The sequence below is a fragment of the Terrapene carolina genome, unplaced genomic scaffold, assembly GCF_002925995.2.
Source record: "Terrapene carolina triunguis isolate 2854851 unplaced genomic scaffold, T_m_triunguis-2.0 Scaffold189, whole genome shotgun sequence".
Taxonomy (NCBI): Eukaryota; Metazoa; Chordata; order Testudines; family Emydidae; genus Terrapene; species Terrapene triunguis.
In genome coordinates this window covers 18,797,398-18,814,504 of record NW_020664540.1, presented here as the reverse complement: position 1 = coordinate 18,814,504, position 17,107 = coordinate 18,797,398, and the positions used below count along the sequence as shown (strand labels likewise).

The window sequence follows — 17,107 nt, the reverse complement described above, 5'->3', positions numbered from 1 at the left end:
GTCTGGCTTTACCGGGCTCTACCACCCAAAACAAATCTGCTGTGTAAGATTTTGTGGATGCTATGGTGGAGGAAAACGACTTTTTTTGCTTCCTCCCTGGCCGCACAGCATAAGAATTTTCAAAGCTTTCTGCTGCAACTAGTCAGCCTTGGCATGAGACTTATGCCACTGCTGGTCTAACTGTCTTCCCTCCTGTCTCATTTGCTGCAGATCATCAGTAAGTCAGGGTGACCTGTGAGAATAAAGCTAGCAAACAGGCACATCTTGTATAATTATGTAGTGTGGGGTAGCTGCAGAGTGAAGATCCTTTGTGTATAAAACGTTTTAAAGAAAAAGCCATGTATAAAACCACCTGTGGTGGTGAGAATACCACTTGCCTTAGCTCTGTAAGCCAACTCCATCATGAATCTGGAATGTATGACAGATAACATTTCACTAAGAGATTTCAAAATTTATGGTGAAGCCTGCCCTCTAGCAACCTCAGTTTCTCAGAGGTGCACCCACCCTGATTGCTAATGATCTGTGCTGGGCGTTCATTCTTTTGTCTGTCGTTCTTTTTCTTTTCTTCTTGAGTGATCTTGAAGGGATAATGACAGATAAACAGAATTAGAACTAGGAGCTGAGCTTGGAGACACAGAGTTCCATATTTCTCAGGTCAAAGCAGGCGTAGTCCTACTAGCCATGGTAGCTGCGCCGCTCCTTGCTTCTGGGGAGGTGGGGTACTAATGCTAACTCTTCTGGTTTTATTTTAGGAGAGAAGATTGTTATAATCTTAATAATCAGTAAGAATCTTTCCCTTAATCTTCATTGTAGCTGCATCTACGTCTTAAGGCTTGGTTAGCTGTGGCAGTAGCAGAGACATATTTATACATGGGATTCAGGCAGCACTTTGAGAACTAAACCGTTCATCCAAGCAGCAACGGCAGGGATGTGGAGTTCAGAGCCGATAATAGGTCAGCATTAGGGGGAGTATAGACAGGAGATCTGGAATTAGTGTAGCTCTCCCACATTTTAATGGATAAATCAACTACCCTCTTACAAAAACAAAAGCCCTCCCCACAAGGAACAGTTGTCAGCAATGGATTTGGGTACCTCAGAAAGATGGCAGCTGAAACAACTATTTAACTTTTAAATAATCTGTAAGTAAAATAAGTATTTTTTAAAAAATTTCTAGTTTTAAAGAGGGGGGGACTTTTAAAAATGTTATATACATGCGCTAATTGATGATTTCCTTTATCCTTTAAATTTAGAAAAAAAACCCTAAATGTATAAATTAAATATCACACTCAAGAATCTGTCCATTATTGTATACCCACCTCTGGTAGTTTGAGAGAGAGCACAATTCCAATGTAATCACCTCATTACATTGGTGCTTATTTGATGAACAACTGGAATCACCTCCTCAATATGTATACTGAGTTGAGGTAAAATGTTAAATATATAGCTATTCTAATTGTATAAAATTTAAAAAAATATAATTTGCTAAAATGTTATATTGGCATCAACTTGAATAATAGAGTGTGGTTTCAAATTCATAGATTGAACCCAAATCTAGGGGACATTACCTTTCAAATTATGTGGCATTACTTCACCTCCTAAAAGTCTAGGAGTCAGTCATGCCTGGCCAGTCATACATTCAGAATTCCTTCATGAAATAGGAGATAATGGGAAACAGTAGTAGTATTGCGTGCAACATTAGTCAAATCAGGAAATTCCAAAACTTCAGCATGCTTTGGCAAAACTAACTTGGCGATGTTGCACATGCTGTTAACAAGAGAAAGATGAACAGAAAGTACTGTGGATGAGTTGATTGTACTGGAATAATCTTAGTTCTAAGATTTTACTAGTTAAGGAGTTCTTAATCTTTCAAGACTAACATTTTGTTATGAAATTAAATGCAAAAAATTAATGCAAAATCTAAAAGGAAAATAAGAATATCTGGAAGCAATTGTCTTGAAGATTTTGGCTCAGCCAGTAAAGCGTGTAAATTTCTTTGAACCAACAAGTGCAGACTTGGCTAAGCAATGTATTTATGAGCTGTTTCTGATCCTGGTAACATTTACACGCATGTAACTTTAAGCACCATGAGAAATCCCATTGACTGGAAGCATATGCTTAGGTGTTTGCAGGATCAAGGCATCAACATATAGGCACTGTGGCACACATGACAATATCCAGCAATATCCTGGGAAAACCTTATGGAAATAAGTTAAACCTTATTGAATTACATTTAATATCTTTGTTGCGGAGGGGAGGGAATTGTATGGGACTTCTGTAGGAGAAAGTAGGATTAATGCAATCTCTGGGAGATAAGGTGAATTTCAAATGCCTATGCTGAACAGTATAGCAGATGTGATTTCTCTTTGGGACAATAAGTATGAAGTGGAATTTCTAGGAAGTACTGGGGAGGAGGGTATTGCAAAACCCCACCTACAGACTCTGTCTTTGAAGCGTTGCGGAGGGGAGGATCTTTTTGTTTGCTGATCACCTGTGACATAAGGACAGTTCAAAGAACCAATCTGGATTCACCAGAGACCATCAGACAAAGGAAAGAACTTTTGAATATATAGCCCCAGTTGAAACTGATTCAGGGCCTTTGTTCTGATCCAGCAAATGGGCAGGACCTCTGGTTCATGGAAGGCCCCAATCCTTAGGGAACAGTTTGAAGGACTTGACTTACTGACGTCCCATAAGACCTGAGAGCTAGTTCTGAGCCCAAGCTGTTATGAACTTGTGACCACAAAAGAGATGTCTTGGGGGGAAGGGGCGAGGAGAAGTGGGAGTGAAGGACTCACCTGCCGGAGCCCTTATTGGAAAAAGATGGGGGGGGGGCGGGGTGAGGGAATCTCTGGTAAGATTATTAGCATGCATGTAGGTTCTTGTATTGGTTTTAATGTTTTCAATGTAGAGCTTTTTCCTTAAGAATAAAATATGCTTGTTTAGAAAGAACTGTGTGGTACCATATAACTGGGACAATTTCACTTTGTACAGTCTCTGAGGGGAGAAGTGAAGCAGGCCTGCTGAAGCAAATTGTCTTTTGCTGGGAATAACAGTGAATTCAGGGAACTGTTCGGCCTGGAAATGCCCTGGTCAGCAGTAAGAGAGACGTGTGTCATCACCCGAGAGGCAACAGCTCGGGGGCTGGAAGCCTAAGAGTGCGTGTGCCCTTGCTGGACTACTAATGGGGAATAAAGGTGACCCTGAATTGTGACAGGCATAGTGCATCTAGGTATGCACCTGTCAACTTTGTATTATGTGTGGTCAGGATGCAATTTTCAAATTATTATCACTTTCTTTAATCAAGACCACTGTTCTTCAAATGAAGTTAAGGCACTAGTTCTCAGTGAGGACTTCAGCCATGTCAAGTTTCAGATGTTTTGATATACCTTAATGTGGTTATATTTATTTACCCATCCTCACTGATCTCAACAATGGATGAAGGGGTTTTACTGTAACTTCCTGAGAATTAACCTTTAGGCAGAGACCAAGCCTGCAACCTAAAAAGTCTGTGTTCTAAGGAAGTGAGTTTGCGAAAACAGCAATGTTGGTGTGGTTATAAGTGAAATCACTTTGCAGTCTCAGGTATTATGGGGTACTGCCAGGTACCTACTATAAATATAGATAGCCAAATGTACTGCTACTAATCCTTCTCCTCTAACGTTAACGTACAGCCCTTAATAATAGAAATATTAAGGCAAATGCAAGTCAGAGCCACCACTTTAAATAACCAAGGTGTTGCACTTCAAATGACAATGGTTTGTATAAGCAAATCAGTAGACAGTATTTGGTCCTGCCATGAGGGCAGGGGACTGGACTCGATGACCTCTCGAGGTCCCTCCCAGTCCTAGAATCTATAAATCAACACTGTTTTGTTCAAAACCAGCAAATAAACTAGAAGTACACGGTGAGACTATTAAGCACTTATTTGGAACAGTGTAATTTAAAATACTTGATTCTAATATAAATGTTTTAAGGCTTACCTGCTCTGTAGATGTTTTGTATATTCTCTATAGGCTTGTTGCAAAGAGGAAAACAAACTATCATTCTCCTGTCATTGTGCCCTTTTAATCTGATTTTGACAAAATCTCAAATTTACCCTGCAGCTGTTTTCATACTATAAAGACTAAACAAATACAATTAAAACATTTAAAGTTTTTTTGTTTTTGTTTTTTGGAAAAACCCCTAGAAACTAAAAATAGATTCTGTTGTATTTTAATTTTGCATTTAATAGAGTTTTGAGTTTATTTTGTTTTATGGCAATTGAGAACCTAGTAAGTGTTATCCATTTTAGCCTGCTTGTCATGTATTCAAAGAACAAATTGGAACATTAAAAATATATATTTATATCTGACCCTTTGTAACAAACACATGTACTGCAGGAAGCTTTTAATGCCTGCGTGGCTTTATTACTAAGGCAACGAGAACTGAGCAGATGGAGTGGATTTTCTACTATTAGCAAGGATTTCTGTGTAACATGGTAACAAAGCAAGTTGATCCTTAAACTCCAAAACAGTTTAATAGCTTTTAAACATCTTGAAGATTAAATTATCCAAGGTCTGGACAGACTAATAATTAGAATACATTTGTGTAAATTTAAGTATTTCTGTACAAATAAAGGAAAATAATTAAAGTAATATGTTTTCCAACTGGAATAAACAAGACAGATTTATGTGCTCTTTCAAAATTGGAAATTCTGCTGAATGCGGGACAGGATCATGAGCAGATATACACAGTGCTTAATTGAATACTTTTGGTATGGCTAATACTTTGCCTACAATAGTATTTACTTGCATTGCCCTTCTTTGGCTCGATGAATTTTTAAAAAATTGCTTTCTGGCTAAAGTGTGTACCGTAGAGTGCTTTAGCATTATTGTAAATATTACAATTACGGATCTTGAAAATTGCAGTGGAAGAGAAGTTGAGCTATAGACAAAGGAGAAAAACTACACTACAGCCTTTTGATTATGATAGTTCCCTTTTGCAATATTGCCAACATTCTGATCCTGTTGACAGATAGTTAAAATAGTTTGAGACTGTGCCATATTTTAACTAGGCACGTATTAAAACTGCTACTGGCCTTAAATGCAAGCGGTTCTTATTTTTATTAACACTCCAGATTTTTTGTGTTTAAGGTAAGGAAAAGTAAAGACATTGGGGAGATGAGCAGCCAGGTGTAGGGGCAAGGGGAGTTAGCAAGCTATGTGGTTTCAGGGAAAGAGGGTTTTAGTTGTGGGGACCTGGGGGCTGTGCGCTCACTGTTGTGAGGGGGGACCCAGTGCCTCTATACTGAGGCATTAATGTGTTAAGTGCTCCCCTGGCACTGCTGCCTCAGCTTCCGGCACACCCCACAACCACCACTGCATCACATTTCAAGAAAGAGGTGAACAAATTATAAAAGGTCCAGAGAAGAGAGACAAAAATTATTAAAGGTCTAGAAAACATGACATATGAGAGAAGATTGAAAAAATTGGGTTTGTTTAGTCTGGAGAAGAGAAGACTGAGGGGGAACATGATACGTTTTCAAGTACATAAAAGGTTGTTACAAGGAGGAGGGAGAAAAATTGTTCTTGTTAACCTCTGAGGATAGGACAAGAAGCAATGGACTTAAATTGCAGCAAGGGAGGTTTAGGTTGGACATTAGGAATAACTTCCTAACTTGCAGGGTGTTTAAGCACTGGAATAAATTGCCTAGGGAGGTGGTGGAATCTCAGTCATTGGATTTTTAAGAGCAGATTAGACAAACTGTCAGGGATGGTCTAGATAATACTTAGTCCTGCTTTGAATGCAGGGGATTGGACTACAAGACCTCTCGAGGTCCCTTCCAGGCCTATGATTCTATGATATTTCCAGTATACTCTTTGCTAACTAACTGGATGTATTGTACCACACAGCAGTATTCACAATCTATACCACCCTTCATTGTCACCAGTATCAACTGAGCAACATTATCTAATCTGGAAGCACTTGTTGTTCTGGCCACTGTAGGTTTTTTTCTGTTTCTTACTGGTACTCCATGACCACCACATTATTTATTGAATCCCATAATCGTAAGACTTATATAAATTAATTGTGGCTTTCCTTTTGTGTATGTATTATTTTCTATATAAGTGACTTGTTCTTTGTAAGTAGTTTTTTTAATTGCCTAAAACTCAAGTTATTAAAAATAGGTGTAATTTTCAATTTCTAAATTTTAAAAATATCTCTGCACAAGAATAGTGTTTTGCTCCCTGAAATCTTATAGATGAAATGATGATTAGTGAAACCCTGAATTATAAATGTAAACAGGTTACCGGTTTGTATACATCTAATAACAAGTCTTCAGGGCTCCTAAAGGGATTACCATACATGTAAGCGATTGAAGTCTTTTACTTGCTTATTGGGGAGAGGGTGAAGTCTTTTACTTACTTATTTTAGGGCCGTGCTACTGTAGGTATAAAAATAAACCTTCCACTGGGATAATTTAATATTGTACATTGTAATTTATTTAGACTGTTTAAATTAGCAAACTGCTTTTGTATATATTTGCTTTGTAGGCTTCAGTAGAATGGATAGCAGATGGCTATGTCTGTATTAGTACCATACAAAGAAGCATTAAGGTTTAGGAACATTTGAAACAGTTTGCGATCCAACAATGTGTCTTTGTTATTCATATTTTATTAGGTTTAGTTCATCTATATGTTTAATCATACCTGAACAGTTTTAAAATACGTGATGATATCACTCTAACAGTGGTGAATTGTGGACTATTGGGCACTCCAACATGTGAGCTACAGGGGACTTTCTCAGGTGCTCGTTAGGCCTGTCTTCCATACAGGAGAAAATCATTGCAGCAACACCATTTCAGGCATCTGTAATACAAACTAGCTATCATTTGTATCCAGAATGGTCTACAATTCTACAATATAACCACTCCAACTCATATTCATCTATTCGTCTAATATTTCATTTGTTCTTTGAGATCCTCTTAACCTCCATAGAACCACATTGATGATACTGGCTACTTTAGCTGCTACCATGACTGTCATATTTTGCTGCTATGAATCCTCCTCTCTGAGGGATCGTTTGACTTTACCTTTTTATTGTTATAGCTTATTAGTAAGGTCCATTTTGTTGTTTACTGGAAGTAATGATCAAAGAAATACTGGAAAGTGCAACAACTTCCACTGAAACAAGCCTAGTTATTTCTTTTTTAAAGAGGACTATAGTATTTTCTTCTGAACAATGCAGTACAGGGCATTGTCCTCTGTTTCCAAATCCACCAGGTGTGTATTAGGAAAAACTGAACTCAATAATTCTAGACAAGGTTGTTGATTTAATACAACAATGTGAGAGAGAGGGTTGTTTTCCTCTTTCTCATGACCTACTTTACTGAGCAGCTGATGCACTATTGAAACTTGCTAGATTGTGGAGTAGTTTATCAATGACATTTTAAGTCTTTAGAAATTGTATGTATTCAGGCTAAAATGTGACTTTTGTAACTGTCTTTGCACCCATCAGTAAGTAGTAAGCAGTCTTGTTTGGAGAAACCATTTTGTATGATTTAGCGTTGCACTATAACAAACTAGAACATTTATGTAGCTCCTTGTAAGCCTGAAATTAGGACAGATGTTAGAAGATTTTTGAGCACTGGCCACATAGACATGACACACAGTTCTTTCTGTATGCCTGTTTTAAGTAGCTCATATATAAATTGGCTGTACATTATACATGTTCTACTGGATATTGGGAAATCTACACTTATATCTTTAGATATTAATTTGTCAAATTACCTTTTGATTCTTAAATTGGTTTTCCAGTGTATATAGTTATACTTAATGCACAGAGAACTAAGAATGAAGCCTGCTGAATTCTCTATATCTTAGATTCCTTTAAAGCCTATCAAGCATTGATGAAAATGGATCCCAGAGTTGAAAGTGTATTACAAACTAATAGCTTTTGTTAACTGTCATTGATTCTTCAGAGTTTCTAAAAAGCTATGATAAAACGTCGTCTTTCCTTTTTCCTTCATGATATTGCCTCAGCAGACACTATAGAAATTGCATACCCTGTCACAGAAGAGACAGAACTCTTTTCAGAGTAATAAGTAGTTTTTGGGGGGCATACATAAATGGGCATACATGCTGTTTTGGATACAGTTTTCTTTAAATCCACAGTATAGAAGCCCGCTCCATAATCCCTTCCCTGTCTTTCATTACTACTTTCTGCTTGCTAGTGGTTACAGAAAATAACCTTCTTGTGGTTTCCCTAAATGAGAGTGGAGTTTAGGTTCAAATTTTGATCACTTTCTCTTATTTAAATGAGAGAGTGAGAGAGAAAAAATGTAAACTGGATTTTTTATATATAGTTTGGTGTTAAGTTGTTTCTAGTATGCAGTAGTTACTGAAGTTTTTCAGGGAAAGATCCAAAATTCTCTGGATCCAGGACTGAGGGCTAGTCTACATTGGCAATATTAAAGCGCTGCCGCGGCAGCGCTGTAACATGGCATGTGTAGCCACGGCAGAGTGCTGGGAGCGCTCTAAAAAAACCACCTCCACCAGGGGCGTAGCTACCAGTGCTCTAAAAAAACCACCTCCCTCTCCCAGCACTCTAAAAAAAACCCACCTCCACCAGGGGCGTAGCTACCAGTGCTTGTGCACTGTCTACACTGGCACTTTACAGCGCTGAAACTTGCTGCGCTCGGGGGGGTGTTTTTTCACACCCGAGCGAGAAAGTTGCAGCACTGTAAAGTGCCAGTGTAGACAAGCCCTAAGTCTGAAGATATGAGGTAGTTTAACAGAAGATCAAAGTATCTAGTCTGAGAGGCTCTGAATGCTTCTCAGTTTCCCTCACAGTCTTCTTCAGAGAGAAAACCCCTACCAGTCATTTGTGTTCCACATTTGGTAAGGAGTTGGAGCTACAGGTTGGTTCCTGTTGTGTTTCTAGGGTTTTCAGGGGTTGACACAGCCTCCTCCAATCCAAGCAATGGATCCTTTGAGCTGGTGGGGTCTTTGTAACCAGCTTTTCCTTCAGAGATTGTTTTAAGGCCTTTGTTTGCCTTACAAAGGGAACCCTTGTTGGGCTTGACAGATCAGAGCCTGACTTACTCACTGTTCAAGTCTCTACACAGACTTCAGATTTGCAGAGGAAAGCTGCAGGCTGTTGGGCCACAATATATTACTGCAGCTTCTGGGTTTTCTTTCTCGGCATTGTCTGTTTCCTGGAGTTGTGCTTCCTGGGCAGTTTCTTCTCTCTGGACTTTTCATCTCAGAAGGGATTTGGCCTAGAGCTCTACCTTTGCAGTTTGTCAGCTTTGTGAAAGAAGATCCTTCTTCTATGGATAAGGAAAGTGTGCACTCTTGAGTTCTGGGACTCCATCCCCTGAGAGGCAAGCCCTGCACAGACTGACTGACGAGGAACAGGCAGGGCCAGCATTGGAGCTTCCACCCCCTTAATTATTAGCCACAGATGATTCTGCCTTGATCTCTTCCTCTTCTATGGATGGCAACAGCCTTTCACTATCTAATGAGCACAATGCTTGGAATTTTCAGTTACAGCCAACTTACACAGAGTTTGGCATACTACAGCTATTGAGAGGGAGAGCTTGCATTCCCGGTGAATGAAGAGCGTCTAGATCCTGCTAGGGAGATGTTGAACCACCCATGTGCATAAAATAAGAGGCAAAGATCTTCAAAAGTCTCTAGTGATTTGGGGTGACTGATTTGAGACAGCTTCAGGAGGACCAATTTTCTGAAAGTGCTGCTCTCTGCATCTGCTCTCTGCAAAAATCGGAGCCCCTTTAAAGTGTCTTAAGTGGGCCACCAAAAAACTTGAGGCACCCAAAATCTCTTGGCACTTCTAGAAAACTTGGCTAGTCTCTTTGTCAAGTCTGCAGGGAGGGTTTGAAACTGTAATTCCAGCAGATCTGATTTTGTATGTATGTAAGAACTGAACTTCAGGCAAATTTCATTGGAAAAATTTGACCTTAGAATCCAAAGGAATTTTCTCTATCCCATTTTCAAGAGTAGTTAAACCTTGGGCCTAGAATCTTGGCATTTATTTTAAATGGTTTTATGAAAATGTCTGTAAACCTAAATCTATTTGTTTTTATCTGATTTTAAATGTTCCATTTGTTTGTTTCTCACCAGGGAGACTGCAGCTATGAACTGGAAATTCAGCCTTATTTAAATATGGACGATGTTAAAACCTCAAATGCTCAAAGGAGTAAATGTCTTTCCACCAGCAACTCCGAGGCTCAGAAGGCATTTTTATCCAGAAAAAACATGGCACGAGGATCAAAAGTAAAACTTGGTTCATATTCCTTAAGCGAACTTGATACAGAATGTATTTCACTGTTTAAAACAACCAACTTCAAGACCACAAAAAGAACATCTGCATTAAATTTGAAAGTGCCTGCACCATGTACAGAAGTTAACATTTTAGATTCTTTTTCAACTGCAGAGGACCCCGTTTCTGAATGTACTGTACATAAAAGTCTACCAGATGATAACAGAGAAAATGTGACATTTCACTTAAATGAATTTACTGCCCCAAGTGATCTCAGTGGAAATGTCACTAGTTGTGCAAATAAAATAGTAAAGGAATGTAAATCTGTAAATCAAGCCTGTAGTTCACTGGACAGAAACTGTGCAGATTCTGGTTACAGCAGCTTCACAGAGGAGAAATCACCGGTTTCATGTAGCTTGTTTTACCTACCTGAAGCAGAGTTGGATTCATTTGCACTCACAACTCCAGCTGAGGATCCTTCATTGATAAAAATAATATTAACAAATGTAAAAAGGCTTTTGTCACAGTCTCCTCCACCTTTGAATAAACTCCATGATTGTGAAGGATTGGAGAGAACCAGAGAAAATGAAATCCAGCAGCCTGTTCCTTTTCAAAAAGTTATTTCCAACACATTCACAGAGGGATTGCAGGGCAAAACCTCTGTCTCTTTCACAAAGTTCCAAAATCCATCACTTCCCCCTCAGAAATGCTCAGAATTAAATGTCTCCAGTAAATTGTGTTCCTCTATAAGTAATTGTCCTTCAGAACCAAGCTTCCTTTATGAGGCTTTTGTTGGCAAGACAAATAATGGTCTTAGCTGGGACGACATCTTCGACTGTGAAAATGGAAAGCACACAGAAATTCAAAAGGACAATCTAACAATGGTAGATCATGCTCTGACAAATAACCCTTCAGACAGAAATTCAGTTGACGGGTATAAAGAGGATTCTGAAAAGTTCCAGGAAAATATGGCCACTGACCAAGATGAGAGCATACATTTATTTGAAGATGAACATTTTTCTGATGCTAACAATGCAAGCCTTTCTAAGTACAATTGCAACAAACTTTTAATGTCATCAGATTTGTGTGATAAAGATGCACCAAGTGCTGGACAAATTTCTGAAGGGCATATTTCAGATGAGTGCTTTCTAGACAGTGATGCAAACCCCAAAGAATCATTAATAAGCTGTAGAACCAGAACTTTGAAAATATCTGAAAATATGGATATTGTAAACAAACAATTTCCGGATAATGAAGATCTTTATGACTGTTCTCAGGAATTGTTCCCTGTTAACTTTGATCTAGGGTTTTCTATTCAAGAGTCTGAGGATGAACAAACAGACATGAATAATAGTAGTATTCAAAACTCAGATGGTATCTTTGGCACTCATGTAGATGTTAAACCTACTAGCGGTGAAAATGAGTCATCAAATGATAACTTGAGACATCCATCTACACCAAAATTGAAAGATGAAAGCATTGCAAGAACAAACTTTTCTACACCATTGTCCTCACAAAATCAGAGAACTAATCGAGTAAAACTGATTGAAAACTGTATCCCAATCATTTCTCCTATGAAGCTAACAGAAGAAAAGGAACATGGATCATATGATTCTTTAGCTTCTGCATTTTCCACACCGAAAGGTAGAAAGGTTATGAATGTTAAAGTCCTCAAAAGAATTTCTATGAATGCTTTTTCTAGAGTCAGACAGGAAATTCCCCAGATGCTGCCTACAAATAAAGTAAATACCAACACTGTTAAAGTCGTGCTAAGTTCAGTTTTTGATACACCAGATCTCCCCTCAGGAAAGACTGAAAACCTGGACCATAGACAGCTGCATGTTTCCCAGAAGTTTCCTATTGAAGGTAAGGTGTCCGCTGTAGTTAATTAAAAGGTTGCTCATACTTCCATTAAAAAAAAAAAATCTTCCTGTAGAATTTAATAATTCATGGGTCCTCAACCTTTAGGTTGTGACATCAGGAGTGTGAGGAAGAAGCACAACCCCTAGATTTCCTGGGGGGGGGGAGGGGAAGCAACCTTTATGGCTCTGTGGGGGTGGTTCCCCAAACTCTCTTGGATGGTTAACACAGTATGGATAACGTTGTACGCAGATCGCCAGAGCATCAGCTAATAACTCCTACCAGTCTTACTGATAGGAATAAATTATTTTCTGATCACCCTTGAGCTATCATAAATGAAAGGATTATTCTTTGTTCAATAAGGGTTCCTTTGGATTACAGCTGAGAATGTTTTTTTATTGGCAGCATTCAGACTCAGCAGTGGGTTATACAATCTGATTTTTGAGGGGAGAAGGAAGAGAAATGTTTTGAGCATAATCCTAAGGAACTTTAGTTTCCATAAAGCTTGCCTCACATTTCACTTGCCTTTCCTTGGTTAACATGCAGAATACATATTTAAACGTGTCTGTTTCAGGCTGAATGACTATGAGTACTGCAGCAATTGGGTCTAGGTTAAACCCCTAAAATCTGTGCACAAGTACTGTTAGTGTGAACATGTGAGATGCAATTATGTGAACTGTAGCTGCCTTTAAAGCCTCTTTTTAATCCTCTCAGTGTCTTATTTGTAATCATCCTGATCTGTTACTCTGTAACCCCTAAATCCATGCTTTCACATTTCTGTATCATTGTTCTAAATGGGACAGAAATTGTATTGACAGATCTGTTTAATTTTAATTGCACGGTGACTGACTTGCATGGTAAATATTTCCTGACAATAACGTCTGCTGGAACTTGGATTGCCTTTATAAATGTCAGTTTATAAAGGTCTCTCTCTCTCTCTCTCTCTCCGTGTGTGTGTGTGTGTGATCTTCTATTTCTCTCCCTTGTTCTAGGTGCATCTATACCACAAAATTCATAAATTCCATAATCCTGTCCTTAAAAGCCCAAACCTTCCCATCTGAGCAGGGCCACCAGTCTTCTCTTCCCTCCTCTGTCCCTCCAGCCCACTTATCTCCAAATAACCTTGAACTACTTTTGACAATAATCAAGATCTAATGTTACCGAACTTGATTCTTAGGGCATACTGAGGTTTGCTTCATGGTTTCATTATTACTCTTAAATGTTGAAAATAACCCACTGCTGAGCAGTCTTTTCCTGCAGCTGAAGAGTTTTCTCTTCTCCCCCTACGCCCGCCCTGCACCTTCTCAGTCTCTCCAGTTATTGGATTCTCTAAAGTCTCTTATTTGTTTGTTTTTTGTTTGTTTTTGCCAGAAACCTAGGTTCCTTCTAGAATCTGTGTGAGGCACATTTCTGGGACTCGCACTTCTCACTGTGCTATGTCTATATCTGGTCAGTCTTCAGGATGTTTGAGCAAGCAACTTCAGTAAACACTTAAATTCACTAAATTTAAAAAACAAATTAAACCTAGTTAAAAAAACTAGAATTAGTGAATTAGGTCAGTTATTTCCAACTAGAACAAGATGTAGTGAATAATCATAGAAACATAGAATATCAGGGTTGGAAGGGACCTCAGGAGGTCGTCTAGTCCAACCCCCTGCTCAAAGCAGGACCAATCCCCATCTAAATCATCCCAGCCAGGGCTTTGTCAAGCCTGACTTTAAAAATCTCCAAAGAAGGAGATTCCACCACCTCTCTAGGTAACCCATTCCAGTGCTTCACTACCCTCCTAGTGAAAAACATTTTCCTAAAATCCAACCGAAACCTCCCCCACTGCAACTTGAGACCATTACTCTTTGTTCACTAGGAGGGTGGTGAAGCACTTGAATGGGTTACCTAGGGAGGTTGTGGGAATCTCCTTCCTTAGAGGTTTTTAAGGTCAGGCTTGACAAAGCCCTGGCTGGGATGATTTAGTTGGGAATTGATTCTGCTTTGAGCAGGGGTCTGGACTAGATGATCTCCTGAAGTCCCTTCCAACCCTGATAGTCTATGATTCTAGCCATTCGGTCCCTAGTCTGTAGAAGTGCATGGGATTTTCCGTCCTAAGTGCAGGACTCTGCACTTGTCCTTGTTGAACCTCATCAGATTTCTTTTGGCCCAATCCTCTAATTTGTCTAGGTCCCTCTGCATCCTATCCCTACCCTCCAGCGTATCTACCACTCCTCCCAGTTTCATGTCATCTGCAAACTTGCTGAGGGTGTAGTCCACGCCTCCTCCAGATCATTAATGAAGATATTGAACAAAACTGGCCCCATGACCGACCCTTGGGGCACTCTGCTTGATACCGGCTGCCAACTAGACATGGAGCCATTGATCACTACCCGTTGAGCCCAACGATTTAGCCAGCTTTCTATCCACCTTATAGTCCATTCATCCAGCCCATACTTCTTTAACTTGCTGGCAAGAATAAGGAGCATTACAATTTAATGTTTGAAGACCTTGCTATAGAAGTGCTAGGTATTATGACTTATTAGTGCTTCTCCCTAAAGTAGTAAAACCAATGTTCACCTCACCTTCATTCCGTTGCAAGCACCAAAATTAAAAATAAATAAATAAATAATCTTGCCAATTGTGGCTATAGCAAGTCTCAGGCACACCTTGGAGAAAGAAATTAGAGAAGGTGAAAGGACTGCTAAAATAGCCTCTTGATGGCTCTTACTGGCAAACTAGAAAACTCATCAGAGAACATCCCTCTGTCAAGGAACTCCATGTAAGAGTCACAATGGACAGCTATATCTTGGGCAATGTAGGGAATATGGTATCTTTCAGAATACATCACACAGGGTATAATTCTTTGTAGTTCACTAGAAAATTAATACACAGACTGTTGCAGATTTGGTAAAAAGAGTTTTCAGTCAGTTCCACTTCTCTTCAGGGTGTGCTGGAACAAAACAAGAATGTGGTGACTAAAAAGAAAATAAATACTTAACTTGTTCACTACTAATATGGGGTTTTACCCTCTTACTTTATTCCCTCCACTCTTCATCTTCTGTGCTGCATGGGTAATTACTTCAATGCAAAGAAATACAAGGAAAGTGAGGTTTACAGTGTATCTCAGTAGGAAAATACTTGTTTTGGTTACCAGGGCTAACAGGAACAATACTTACTACATATATCAATAAATAATTATTTTTTTTAGTCATCTTCAAAGCCAGATAGATTTTGATTGTTTGGTTAGAGCTATATTGTGTGGTGGAGAATACATTTTCTTATGATTGTTATCTGTTTACCACTCCTCAGTAGGAAGTAGCAGCGAAAGTGAAGAAGAGATTATTTTCCAAAGGAAAAATAAGAAAAAAGGAAATGTTTTGAAGTCTCCTGATGTGAGTCATTCAAAAAAAAAAGAAAGTTTCATTAAACGCCAAAGCAAAACTCCTATCTGGAATCCGTAATTACATTTTAATTTATTTCTCTTTACCAAGGTTAAGAATAACAGTGATTTTGAATCACCAGTTCATGCTGTCAAGAAGCGTAGGCATCCACTTAACACAGTAAGTAAATGCTTGAACAAGACATAAAGAAAATGTGTAAAAAAAAAAAAAACAATTTCACTCAGCTTATTTTAAAATGGCAAACACTTTCCCAATCACTATAGAATCTTTCCTACTTAAAGAAAAAAAAACTGCTTTGGTGTACTATAAGAGACGCTGACTCACTAACAGAAAGCATGCAAAATACAGCAAAGTAAAGCTTACAGTGCATTTTAAAATGTGCTGAGGGACAGCATCTCTTGCAAAATGGCCTCCTCTTCATTCTAATTCTAATCTTTAATTTCTCAAATTTTGGCTCTTGGTCACATTTTTGGATGCAAACTTAATTTCTGAAATACTCCCTTCACAGGGTGAAAATCAAGCTTTTCTAAAGGTCTTAGAGGATATCTGAAACTTTTAGAAAAACAGCATTTGGAAAATAAAATTGGGGGAGCCAGTTTTAGGGTACGTCCGGTAGATTATTTTGCGGACTAGCTATGCTAGTGTTTTCCTTTCCCCCTCACTCCCCTCTTCCTGCCTCCAAAGCTGTCTAGTCCAGTTGCTAGTTGGATAGATCTTTTCCACATCACTCAAACCACCATTGCAAATGACATTAACTGGCAACTTTGGCATTCTCTGGAGTGAAGCCCAGCAAGCCAGCTGCTGTCACCCCGGCCCTTCTGGAAACAACAAAGACAATACAATTCTGGGAAATGTTGGATTTCAGTTCCACAGCTCGTCTGTATGTTGTCCTTTAATTAAAAAGTAAAACTAGAACGAATTTCCCATTTCAGGTAGGCAAATAGCAGCAGACTCTGCAGTAGCTTGAATGATTTAAACTAAGGCTTGTGTACACAGTTTTTTGCACTGATTTTACAAAATTGTTGTAAAAACTAATTTAATTAAATTTGTACGTACTCCTAGTGTGGACACACTCACATTGGTTTAAGCCAATTTATATCAGTTTAACCATTTTAATTTAAATACCATTTATATTTAGCAGTATATTTAAAAAATACCAAATGGTTAAATAAAACTGATTTGGGGTTTTAAGACTTTATGTTTAAAAAGTTAATTGGACAATGAATTAATAGATGTTTTGGCTTTCCTTATACAAAACCTAATCAAACGGAATATTATCCAGAACTGGAAACAAAGATTCACTTGTTTAAGTTGTTTATAAAGCTAAATCGTTTATGTTGAGCTTTTAGAACTAGCTCATCCGGGGCCTGATCCAGGACTAAAAGCATGTGACCCAAACTCACTAGAATGTTTCTTTCTTCTCTCCCTTTGTCCCCTAAATATCTTATTTAAGATGCATATGGAGGTGTATGTGGCAATGAAGTATACATTCACAGGTTTAAGAACAGAGCCGCTCTCCTTATAAGGATTAGTAAAATAAGAGTCGTGCTACCAATAAGCCCACAAAGCTTTCATATCATATTTGACTTGATCTC

The 17,107-nt window shown here is 38.6% G+C and overlaps 1 protein-coding gene across 1 annotated transcript in view; it reads left to right on the top strand.

The window, feature by feature from the left end:
• The window catches only part of FANCM (FA complementation group M), a 150,604-nt gene that overhangs the window by 119,440 nt on the left and 14,057 nt on the right, over positions 1-17,107 (top strand). Inside the window, exons 14-16 of the mRNA XM_026654194.1 lie at positions 10,125-12,129; positions 15,421-15,503; positions 15,603-15,671. Of these exons, the coding sequence (XP_026509979.1) occupies positions 10,125-12,129; positions 15,421-15,503; positions 15,603-15,671 (2,157 nt within the window). The remainder of the gene's footprint in view (positions 1-10,124; positions 12,130-15,420; positions 15,504-15,602; positions 15,672-17,107) is intronic.